The sequence below is a fragment of the Labeo rohita genome, unplaced genomic scaffold, assembly GCF_022985175.1.
Source record: "Labeo rohita strain BAU-BD-2019 unplaced genomic scaffold, IGBB_LRoh.1.0 scaffold_829, whole genome shotgun sequence".
NCBI lineage: Eukaryota > Metazoa > Chordata > Actinopteri > Cypriniformes > Cyprinidae > Labeo > Labeo rohita.
In genome coordinates, this window is record NW_026129776.1 from 1 (window position 1) to 13,498 (window position 13,498).

A 13,498-nucleotide genomic window follows, 5' to 3' on the forward strand; every position below is an offset into this window, starting at 1 on the left:
ACATCGGAATGTTTAACGTGGTGTGGGAAATTGACGCTATTGCTATGTCTTTAATCTGTCATAATCACCTCAGGGGTCAGAATCGAGGGGAAAGAAAATCGAAAGGCTGATGGCTTTTTTAGTGGTATGGATTAATTTTTAATTTAACTGTTATTTTTATATTTTGTTACAGTTATGGATAAAATATGCTAAATATACTATACACCAGCATATTTTGGTGAAAAGCATTATTATTCTATAATAATTATCTACTTAGAGTATGCAAAAGACAAAGTTACAGTTCATAATATAGCTGTAGTTCACTCAAAAAAATATTTCAGCCCTTAACTTAATTCAATTACGTACAAAATTTCCATGCATTTAGATTACATAGTTTTAACTTAAACAAATCAGTTAAACTTAATGTGATTCAAATGCATCAGTCTTACGTAAATGAATCAGGTAAAGTTGATGTAATATTTCCCAGTGTTAAACAAACCCTGCTCAGTGTTCATGTGTTTCCACACTACAGAGTGTTCAAGTAGCATTGACACAGTGTTGGAGTTAAGGAGATCATTATGTCATGATTGACCAATAATGATGAACATCTGTTGTTTTCAAGCAGAATCATCGAAGGAAAGAGAAACACAAGAATCAGCCACAGCCAAAGAGAAAATGAACTTAAATAAATGAAGACATTAAATCTCTGATTAAACAACTCCACAAACAACATTACAGTTTGACTTGATTTCTGTCGTATATCCACAAATATTATTTGAGAACGTCTAAACAGAGGTTTAGATTTAAAAAAAAAAAAAAAAAGTTTAATTTGACCTCACCATCATGGCGAACAGGGTTTACTTTAGTTGGGCTCTTGACCCTTGACTTTCATAGTAGTTTTTTGGTTGCTGTAATGGTGTTTGTAGAGCACGTTTATTATAGTGCAAAAAAAAAAAAAAAATGGGGGGGGGGGGCTTATTAAGTGTTCTCGGTTAATTATTATTGATGTTGTAATAGTCATCCAGTGGTCTGATTTGCTGATAACGTTCAATGGTTTACTTGTAAGTTTTATGACATTTACAGTAGTTGTATGAACTGTAACTATTACTACTTTAAGATCTCCAGTATTACTTAGACACACACAGACATCAAGAATTAGCATATGAATCTCAACAATGGTGACATTCAACAGCTGCATGGAGTCATGGGTGAGATTTGTACTCTGCTGCTACCCAGCATGCAGCTGTTGAATGTCACCATTGTTGAGATTCATATGCTGATTCTTGATGTCTGTGTGTGTCAAACAGATGCTGTAGATCTCATGGTTTAGTGTATATGATTAACATCCATAATAGTTCATACACCTGTTGTAAACATTATGAAAATAATAGACTGACTAACTACTGTATGAAATCAGTGCATCAGACCACTGGATGATAATGATTCAATAAATAATAAAAACTAACCAAGAACACCTAATCAGACTTCCTTTTGGCTTTTTTACTTTGCTGTAATAAATGTGCTTCATACACATAATTACAACAGCCAAAGAAGTTAAACTGAGAAAATCAAAAGTCTAACTAAAGTAAACCCTGATCGCCATGATGGTGAGGTTAATTGAAACTTAAAAAAAAAAAAAAAAATATCTAAACCTCTGTTTAGATGTTCTGAAATAATATTTGTGGATATATGACAGAAATCAAGTCAAACGTCAAGTCAAATTTAATGTCTTCATTTATTTAAGTTCATTTTCTCTTTGGCTGTGGCTGATTCTTGTGTTTCTCTTTCCTTCGATGATTCTGCTTGAAAACAACAGATGTTCATCATTATTGGTCAATCATGACATAATGATCTCCTTAACTCCAACACTGTGTCAATGCTACTTGAACACTCTGTAGTGTGGAAACACATGAACACTGAGCAGGGTTTGTTTAACACTGGGAAATATTACATCAACTTTACCTGATTCATTTACGTAAGACTGATGCATTTGAATCACATTAAGTTTAACTGATTTAAGTTAAAACTATGTAATCTAAATGCATGGAAATTTTGTACGTAATTGAATTAAGTTAAGGGCTGAAATATACCTTCCGCCATGGTTGGGAAGGTCAACAGATTTGCCCATGATGAGGTACGACTTGCCTTTTATCAATCCCAAATGTTCTCTGCATCTGGGACGAGCCAAAAATTGTCTCACTTTCCCTTCAACTTCCTCATCAGTGCCTACAGGACAGAAGATGAAACAATTTTACCAAGACATCCCAAATGTCAGCCATATTTCAAGAGAGTTACAAACAAACAAACATGTAAATAATTATACTGAGATGGACACAAGTGAATAATAATAAACCGTACCTTCTCTCAGCACCTGTTCCACCTTCATGTCGTAAGTGTCAACTGTCTGTTGCAGATCCATCCCCACCACTGTGACTTTATAAACTGTCAAACAGTCGTGTTATATTGGTGTTATATCACAGCTGTGACACCTAATCTCAATGGCTGAGAAAGGAGAATGTGCATTTACCGTAATCCATGCCAGCTTCACAGGCTTTATTCAAATGTTCCACATCACTGACCTGATTCTTCTTCTGGAAACTGCAGTTTTCTGTATTTTGAGATTTTCTTTTTTGATATTTACATACACACTCATAACACGCCAATGAACTATTTTCATCCATTCTTTAAAAATAAATAAATAAATAAATAAAACTATTTAACTAAATATTATTTGGCTCTAAATTGTAAATGGCTTTGATTAAAAATGTCTGGTGAATGAGTATAATTGTAATACCTTCTGCACAGTAGCACAAATCTCCTTTACACAGTTTGTATAAAGCACCATCTGTCCTTTCACGGTGGTAGAACTTTGTACAGCGTCTATCTAAAAAAAAAAAAAAAAACACGTGTTTCATTAAAGATGACTACCCAGTCAACAATTTGATCTCACACTGATCTCACCATGTGGTCACAATGTGACGTAACAGTGAGCTAAAAGTGTAACCTCACAGCGTCCTCAATGTGTGCTCACACTATGATCACAATGTGAAGTCACTGCACGGAGACTAGGTACCCAGCATGCATTGCTGCAGGAAGCTTTTGATTGTCACCATTGTTGAGATTCATACACTGATTCTTGATGTTTCTGTTTTGACATGACACAGCAGTTAAAAATGTTTGTTTATGCTTTCAAATTTCTTCATAAATTACTATACTGTATAAACAAAGAGCTATTATAATTGACTGCATATTGATTCTAGGTGATGATTGTGTTGTTATCATTAATAATCTCTTCTTGGTATTCCTTACCATAACAAATGTGGTTTACAAACACAGTTACACATCAGTTGTACACAGCAAAATCCCCAGTGTTAATTTAACACTTTGAGTGTGGACACATATAAACACTGAAGCAGTGTTGAAGGTAATGAGATAATTAGGTGATTAACAAAGTGATGATTGATCATTATTGAAGACACCTGATGTTAATAAGCAGAATTACCAAAGGAGAAAAACAAAATTTTTAAGCAACCATTATAGTGGTCAGTGTTTGCATTAGTTGGGCTCTTGACCCTTAAATCATCAATATTAGGTCTTGTTTGGCTGAAATTACTGAGTTGTAACAGCCAGACAAGCAAAGAGCAAAAGTCAATAAGATGGCATTGACTGTGCTTGACTTAATCATCATATAGTAACTTGAGTATTTGACAAAGAATTTCCTTACAGATTACAAAAAAAAAAAAAACTGTGAACAAAAGATCAATCAGTTTTGCCATAATCAGACAGATGATGAAAAAAAAAAAATTCATCTTAATTTAGACACACAGACATGAAGAATCAGTGTGAGAATCACAACAACGGTGACCATCAAAAAGCATGTTGTAGCCAATCAGAACTCATCCATGACTCCCATCATACATTGCAGCATGAATAAATTATGAGAGTTCAGAGTTGATCTGTTTATCTGAATATGCCGTTTGTCACCATTGTTGAGATTCATGGGCTGGTTCTTGATGTCTATGTGTGCCTAGGTGAAATACTTCTTTTTTCGAACAGGTTGTAAAAAAAAAAACTTTCCAAAATGTGTAGGAAGTGCTGGATCTTCTGTGGATTGTCAAGGCAATTACAATAAGCAAAAAAAAAAACTAACTTAGAAGTTATACTCTAGGTGATTTACGTCAAACAATGAATATGTTAAAACATAAACAACTGGTGACTTGAGTTTTTGGCTTGTCTGGCTGTTTTAACTCAAATACAGCAGCCAAACAAAATCTAGTATTAAAGATTTAAGGGTCAAGAGCCCAACTAATGCAAACATTGACCACTATAATGGTTGCTTAAAAATTTTGGTTTTCTCCTTTGGTGATTCTGCTTGTTAACATCAGGTGTCTTCAATAATGATCAATCATCACTTCGTTAATCACCTAATTATATCATTACCTTCAACACTGCTTCAGTGTTTATATGTGTCCACACTCAGAGTGTTAAATTAACACTGGGGATTTTGCTGTGTATGTTTGGAGAAGGTTCTTATAACATAAGTTTGTTATCTGGGTGTGCACTCATACTGTGAGCTCATCATGTGACACCACTGTGATAGTGTTGAGAAACAGGAAGTAGAATGTCCCCTGGTGACCGATATTTGCAGTGCCTCCTCTCAACCTGCACAACATTTTGAATTCACAATGAGCTCACATATTACTCACACTCTTGAGTATCACACAATGAGAATGATGTGATGTCACTGTGAACATCGCATGATCTCACGTGTTGACTGGGTAGAACACCCTTCTAGCACTGTGAGACAATTTTCAAACCAGAGACTCCTAAACACAGTAGCATGTCATTCTCTAAAAACATTCTAAAATTGTTTATTGGTAACATTATCCCCTAGCATTCTAATAAAAAAATTAGTGGGAAGCTTCCCATTGGACATTGGATTTTGGTTGAAAGTAAAAACCCAACCTTTGTTTGATGAAGCTCCAACTTCATTAAAGTGCCCCTATTATGCCATTTTAAAGGTTGCTAATATTGTTTTAATAGACTCCCAAAACAGGTTTACATGTATGCAAGGTCAAAAAACACTTCAGTTTTCTCCAAAAATAGATTTAATTTTACCCCATTTCTAAATGATTCCTAAACGACTCGTGCGAAGCAGTTCGAAGAATCAGTCTCTCTAAACCCCGCCTTTCCGTGACCCCTCACTGCTGTGATTGGTCAGATGACGCAGTCCTTTATGATTGGTTTACCGCGTACAGCGTGTCGGAAAACAAAACGCCCATTGCCATAACTGACTGACAGCCCTGGAGATATGGCATCGATTTTACCATAACAATTCCAGCCAGAGTCTGATGATGAAATGGCTGAAGTGGCTGATCGACAAGTTAGCACAGGCTACCGTGGAAAGTGCTCGCAATTTGCTTTTATAACTGAACCGGGCACACATCTATGTTGTAAAGTTCAACACTGTATAATGCATTAAAGCGGCTTTCACACCAAACGCGGAAAGCGCTGCGCTGGTCGCTGGGTTCAGTTCAGCCCTTCAGAGCAGCGGCAAAAGTTCATTTGAACTTTGTCCGCGGCATGCGCGCTCCACTGTGCGTCCGCTTTGGTCGAGGCAGAAACAAGCCGTCCTCTATGGAGTTAGAATTGTTGCATAATTCCAAATAAATACATTATGATCCACAAATACATGTAAAGCGATTGACAAAAACAAAGCATATTCACAAAATAAATAGAATGAGATCCACAAATAAATCTTAGAGTTCCACAAACATGAATTATATTCACAAGTAAAAAAAAAATAGAATTGCAAATAAAAAACATACTCACAAATATTTTTTTTTATTTTACAAACACAACTTTGCCCGGCATTTATATGTGAATCGCGTACTGTGCATTTGTAGATCGCTGCGCGTATTTGTGGATAGCTCTCTGTGCATTTGTGGATCGCAGCGCATATTTGTGGATTGCTCTCTGTGCATTTGTAAATCGCTGCACGTATTTGTGGATTTTGAAACATTCCAAGCGTTAAGACGCACACTGATCCACAAATGGATGGACTCCACCCACCTTCTACTTAAGCCAATCAGATACCGGCCACGTGGGGCTGACCAATCGTTGCATGTTCTCGCTCCAACCAATCACGTTTTGCCTTACAATCAGTGCGGGACCAGCCGTAATTCAGGACAATTAACCAGTCTCTTCAAAATGGACAACCAGGACAGTGGTGCTCATCACAGCATTATTGTAATAATATCTAATATAAAACAAGTAATGTTATGTGTAATGTAATCAGTGTTCCATGTATCACTGAGTCGATGCGCGTTTTGACCGTGAGTGTGTTTAGCAAACCGGTATTCTATGGTGACCGGGAGGGGAGGTCTTTGGTTCACTTAGTTTTGTCATGGCCACGACATATAAACTTGTGCGAATGTGATAATATAACACAGCCACAAGATATTAATTTGTGGGAACGTCATATTATGTCGTGGTCTTGAGATGCTATGTTGAGGGAACGACATCCATTTCTCGTGGTCACGACTTCTTATGATGAGGGAACGGCATATTTTTCTTGTGCATAAACAAACCTTCGTGACCATAGCAACCTGGGATTATCAGAGTTGTTTAAAACATTTTTACTAACATGAAACATTTAATTTAATATTTGTATATTCTTCTTCTTCTTCTTCTTATTATTATTATTAATAATAAGAACATTATGTAAGATCGAAATGAAGGGAAAATATAAAAATATAATAATAGGCTAATAATAATGATGTTGATGAAGATGATGGTGATAATAATGGCCTAATAATAATATACAAATATTTTGAAGACGATTGAGGAATGGGTAAAAATGTTTTCTTGTATGCCTATGTTATTTAGTACGGTGACAGGGAGGGGACACCTTCGGTTCACTTAAGTTTGTCGTGGCTACGAGATATTAATTCGTGGGAACGTCATATTATGTTGTGGCCACGAGATCATTTTGTCGAGGTAACAACATCCTTATGTCGTGGCCACGAGATGCTATGATGAGGGAACGACATCCATTTCTCGTGGCCGCGTCTTATTATGTTGAGGAAACGACATGCGCTTCTCGTGGCCACGAGTTTAATGTGTAAACAAACCTGGGTGACCATAGTATCCCGGGATTATCAGAGATAGATTTATTACCATTTTATTTTGAGTTAAGAAATTATTATATTAATTATTATAGAAATGAATACATTATTAAATGATTATATTAACAACAGGGGATGCTGTCTATGTGAATGCTGTCTGTGCGCGATGCATTCGAAAGAAGTTTATCATTAATAAATATTACATCAAAGTACATCAAATAAAATAGGCCTACAAGATATTTTTATCCAACCTTCTATTAACTAATCATTTTTTCAGTATTATTATTATTATTAGCCTATTCTTTTATGGATGTCGAGAAATGGATGTCGTTCCCTCATCATAGCATCTCGTGGCCACGACATAAGGATGTCGTTACCTCGACAAAATGATCTCGTGGCCACGACATAATATGACGTTCCCACGAGTTGATATGATGTTCCCACGAATAATATCTCGTGGCCACGACAAACTTAAGTGAACCGAAGGTGTCCCCTCCCAGTCACTGTAATTTAGACTACTTTAGGTAACGTTTATTCATTATAAACTTAATATGAATGCTGTTTACATTGCGTGCAGTATAATAATTTATATTATAAAACAATAAAAGAAATTATGAAATAATCTATAATAATTAATATAATAATTTATTAATTCTAAATAAAATAATAATGAATCCATCTCTGATAATCCCGGGTTGCTATGGTCACGCAGGTTTGTTTATGCAATAAACTCGTGGCCACAAGAAAAATATGTCGTTCCCTCAACATAAGAAGTCGTATGTCGTCACTAACAAAAGCACTATGTAATATCACCACTATGTAATATCACGTTCCCATGAATTAATATCTCATGGCTGTGTTATATTATCACGTTCCCATGAGTTTATATGTGGTGGCCACGACAAAACTAAGTGAACCAAAGACCTCCCCTCCTGGTCACCGTAGAATACCGGTTTGCTAAACACACTCACGGTCAAAACACGCATCGACTCAGTGATACATGAAACACTGATTACATTACACATAACATTACTTGTTTTATTTTAGATATTATTACAATAATGCTGTGATGAGCACCACTGTCCTGGTCGTCCATTTTGAAGAGACTGGTTATTGTCCTGAATTACGGCTGGTCCCGCACTGATTGTAAGGCAAAACGTGATTGGTTGGAGCGAGAACATGCAACGATTGGTCAGCCCCACGTGGCCAGTATCTGATTGGCTTAAGTAGAAGGAGGGTGGAATCCATCCATTTGTGGATCAGTGTGCGGCTTGAAATGTTTCAAAATCCACAAATATGCACTGCGATCTACAAATACGCGCAGCGATCTACAAATGCACAGTACGCGATTCACATATAAATGCCGGGCAAAGTTTGTAAAATAAAAAAAAAATATTTGTGAGTATGTTTTTTATTTGCAATTAAATTTTTTTACTTGTGAATATAATTCATGTTTGTGGAACTCTTAAGATTTATTTGTGGATCTCATTCTATTTATTTTGTGAATATGCTTTGTTTTTGTCAATCGCTTTACATTTATTTGTGGATCATAATGTATTTATTTGGAATTATGCAACATTTCTAACTCCATAGTCCTCGCGCGGCGGAAGCAATTAAAACGAAAGGGTTTCATAGCACAGCGCTTTCCGCATTCGGTGTGAAAGCCGCTTCGTGCGCCATCCTTTATCATTACTCCAACGAATGAGACAGACAGACAGTCAAGCTGCATCAATCACAATTTGTCAGACTACAGTGGGTCCACAGCTGAACAACAGAACTACAGAAGCGTGATTTAGCCGGTTAGCAAGACACGTGCAAAATTGTTACACAACATAACATACACAACTACTTATTTTGAACGATCGCTAGAAAATACAATCTTTGTAGATTAATCATCTTTTGGAAGTGAATATAAAACAATTTTACTCACAGTGTATGATACAGCGTCTTCCGTATAATGTACGTGTAAATTTCCATGTGAGGTAAACCACATGGAACTTTATGGGCGGGCAAGTTGTTCGCGATGTAGAACGTGGGCGGACATTATGCAAATCTGTTACTTCGTGATGTGTGGCCGTAACAGAAAAAGATTCAAAATCCTGACGACTCGTTTAGGCAAATGTGAGTCGACTCTTTTTTTTGATAGACAATAACTTTATGTATCGTGCATTGTCGGCTTCATAACTTTGCAGTTTATGTTCACATACAGCTACATGACACACTGCATGAAAGGACATATTTGAAAACGCATAATAGGGGCACTTTAAATAACTTCAAAAACAGCATTACCAGCTTCACCTATTATAAACCAGACTGACTATTTCTACTTTACATGCCCAAAAGGTCTTACGGTGATTAACAGAGTTTTACATATTGATGTCTGTTTGAAAGTAAACGTTTGGTAAGGAGATAATGTTCTAATAATGTTATCAGTAAACATTTGTAGAATGTTTTTTTTTAGAGAATGTTATTCTACCCAGAGCCGTTGAGAAACAGAATTGCGTCACTCCCATAGGCTTCCACAGGAACTGAGGAATGCAGAAGTAAAGCAGAAGTAAAATGTCATGGAGTGGCCAATAGTTACAAATAACCAAAATTGCAGCACTGAAACCCATTCATTTCAGCGCTTCTCAAGCACAGTCGCTGGTAACTTAAAGAAATTACTGTATTTTTGGACATTTTAACGCATCAGCTGACCTCTCAGAAATCTGTCCAGTAGTGGTATTCTACTAAACGTGTTGTAGTTATTGTTTAGCGTTAGATAATAGACAGTTACACTATAATTGCAGTTAGATAACGTGAGAAACACCGTAATAGCTGTCATATTATTTTAGTTTTTAGTCTTTCTGCAATCTTGCTCTCCCTGTACTCTGTTAAAAATCGCTATTAAAAAACGGCCAAATTTTGACAGTAACATGCTGTTTTCCATTAAAACACTGCATTCTGGGTATTATTTGTCATTTTCGAAAAAGTAGCCTGCTGCTATGTATCGTGAATTAACAGCGTTCAAAATCGACACTCAGAGACTGTTTAAAATCAAACTCTACACCCTCATTCACTATTCCCTACATGAGTTTACTAATATAGTCCACCTTACAGAGATAATGAAAACTAATGAGTGACTTCAGACACTGACGAACAGCTGCTGTTAATGAGCAGAATCACTGATTGAAAGAGAAACAAGACAAACACAACAACTATAGAACTGACTTCAGCCACAGCCTTAGATGAAATCAACTGAACATTTAAACAACTCAACACACAGCTTTACCAACTTCACGCATTTCTAACCAGACTGATTTTATTTCTACATCTACTGAAGTGGTTCTGAGTCTTACGAGACTCATTCAGAACATTTTTGAGTGTGTATTTATTTATTTATTTTTTTTATTATTTTTTCCAGCAAGTGTGTTACAGCATGACAATTTTTAACTATTAAAAGGATTTAATAGTTAAAATTTAAAACCACTGTAGCATTTATGCTCAAGTAGAGACATGAAGAATCAGCATATGAATCTCAACAATGGTGACAATCGAAAGTTTCATGCTGCAATGCATGCTGGGTATCAGCACACTACAAAACCTCACCTATGACTTGTTCTCACCATTGTTGAGATTTATACGATGATTCTTGATGTGTGTATCTAAATTATATCAAAAGTTTTTTTTTTTTTTTTTACATCTGCATGCGCAGTTGTGTTTTTTTTTTTTTTTTAAGTCTAGCATCAATACTCAAAAGAATAGATACTGGATAGAACCGGTGTTATTACCACACCATAAACAATTCCAGATTTATTTATTTTATTTTATTATTATTATTTTTTTTTAAGTCTTTCATTTTTTTGTCATAACAAGCATATTATAAACACACATAATTACAAAACCTAAAGTAAAATTAACTTTAAAATGTCAAGGTTCAACAGCCCAACTAAAGTAAACACTGATCTCCACCGTGGTAGAGGAAAGAAAAAAAAACCTAAACCTCTGCAACTCTCTTCCGTAGACGTCTGACAGAAATAAAGTCAGTGTGGTAATAATTGAAGCTGCTAATGCTGTTTTAGGAGTTTAATCAGATCTTGAGAGATTTAATGTCTTCTTTTATTTCAGTTGATGTCATCTAAGGCTGTGGCTGAAGTCAGTTGTTCTTGTGTTATTCTTACATTCAGCAATTTTGTTTGTTAACAGCTGGTGTTCATCACTAATGCTCAATCAGAACATGATCAATCATATAATTATCTCATTAACTTCAGCACTAATTCAGTATTACTCAAACACTCTGTAGTGTTGACACATTATAAGTGTTCATTTAAAACTGAGGATTTTGCTGTGGGTTTTAAAGGGTTAAAGATGTACGATGGAAAAAAACAGCATGAAATGTAATTTAACAGTAATAAACTGTAATTAATTTACGGCAACACACTGTAGAAAAACAGTAACATGCTGGCAACCAGAGCTGCCAGTAGATTACTGTTAATTCAAGATAAAAACAGTAATATACTGTAAAACATAACAGTCAGATTTACCAAGCAAATCAAAATATTTTCACTAAAATATTAGTGAATGTTCATAGAAAAACAATTATGCAAAGTCATTAACTGGTAGGGAGAGTAAATATTTGATTGTGTCTAACTGATGTGTTTTTGTACAAGAGAGATCTGTTAGTTTAATTTAGTTTTGTGGGTCACCATTGTGCTGGAGAGTAGAGCTTGTGCTTCAGGCAATGATGAGCCACAAACACTGATGTTCTACTGCTTTATTTAAAGACAGTAATTGTGGAATTGTTGATATAGTGACAATCTCTTTACCAAGCACTTTATTTCACAAATTTGTGCTTTGGTTAGTTAATTACAATCTATCAAGATTTGAGTAAAAGTTGATTGCTTCTTTATTACACTTTAAGTGTTTGCGGGTTTATGTTAAGAAATATTGTTTTTAGTGGACTCAAATTAAATAAGTTCACTGTACTAACACCATATAAACAATAGTTTTTTAAAACTCAAATGGTTTGAAGCAATCGGTTTCCAAAATAAAATGAGTTACCACATGGCATAATAACGGTAACATACTGTAAAAATGAAGAGCTGTAAATTAACGGTAGAGAGCTATAAAATAACAGTATAATGCTGGCAACCACAGCTGCCAGTAGATTACTGTTATTTTACAGTACAATTTTTTAAAGTGTGGGAGGTTGAATGAGTTTCAGTAAAGACTGTGTTCAGTAAAATAAAACCTTATGCTGAATGCAGTTGGTTGCCTTGTGTTTTTTAAACATTATTTTAAACTTTTCTATTGGGTTAAATGCCACATTTGCTTGCTTTTTGTTGTGCTGTATTACACATTTATAAAAGGTTAAACATGGGTTCCAATATAACAGCATGAACTGAAAAAGTTATGTATATTGTTACATTCTAAGAGCAGCATCCCAGGCCCTGAGACAGTAACCTTTTGTCTTTATGCAGCTCCTGAACATCTGACAGGTTTCCCAAGTTAACTGTGAATTGTAAGCTCAAGGTAACTGTGCCTTTTGTTTAGCACCCATGCATTTGAATGACACTTGTATTCTAAATAGATCAAGGCTGAGAAAAAATCTTTTACTGGGCTGATTTCCTCTATCACATTTGCATGCTTTGTTTAGATTGATTCCACCTCTGTGTACTCCTCCCCCTCGAAACCTATATACTTTTGTTATGTTTTAAATGGTCACTCATGGATCATTATTGCCACATTATTTAGTACAAAAAAAACTCCAAAATATTAACTAAACAGAACTGAACTATATATTACAATTATTTGTTTGAACAGAAGTAACACTTCAGGTGTTTGCTTACATTTGACTGTCAAGAAGTATGAGAACATATTAATGCTGTCTCCTTATCACTCCCCAGAATAAAATGCGCTTGCAAAGCACAGTCAGAATAGCTTTCAATTCACAATCAGTGCACATTATGTTAATAATTACTCGAAATTGCTGCAAATATAGTGAAACAGCTGTCTATATTAGTGTTAATTTCGTCACCTATTTTTAATTTAGTCTTAGTCTTAGTCTTGTGCCAAATGTCCTTGTTAGTTTTAGTCATATTTAGTCATTCACATATCTTTTTTTGTTAGTCAAGTTTTAGTCGACTAAAAGCAGAGGTGGAGATTCCAGGGGTCAGAAAGTAAAAGTCCTGCCACATATTTGTTCCACCCATGAACTGATGAAATGATTTCACCAGAGGTGGAACCAAGTCCTTCTGTTCAAGTCACAAGCGGGTCTCAAGTCAAATCCCAAGTCCTCAAAGAGTTAAAGGTAATTGATAATTAAGTGACTAATTAAATGATGATTGTGCATTAGTGATGAACACCTGCTGTTACTGAGAATTACAGAGGATCAGATGTTGGTGTTTTACTGG

General features: G+C 35.4%; 1 protein-coding gene across 1 annotated transcript in view; it reads right to left on the reverse strand.

Moving 5' to 3' along the window:
- Positions 1-2,069: 2,069 nt before the first annotated feature.
- LOC127162061 (complement C3) overlaps positions 2,070-13,498 on the reverse strand; it is a gene marked incomplete at its 3' end in the record, with an annotated part of 30,366 nt that continues 18,937 nt past the window's right edge. Inside the window, exons 17-20 of the mRNA XM_051104834.1 lie at positions 2,774-2,863; positions 2,507-2,587; positions 2,338-2,421; positions 2,070-2,205 (exon numbers count right to left, since the gene is read on the reverse strand). Of these exons, the coding sequence (XP_050960791.1) occupies positions 2,070-2,205; positions 2,338-2,421; positions 2,507-2,587; positions 2,774-2,863 (391 nt within the window). The remainder of the gene's footprint in view (positions 2,206-2,337; positions 2,422-2,506; positions 2,588-2,773; positions 2,864-13,498) is intronic.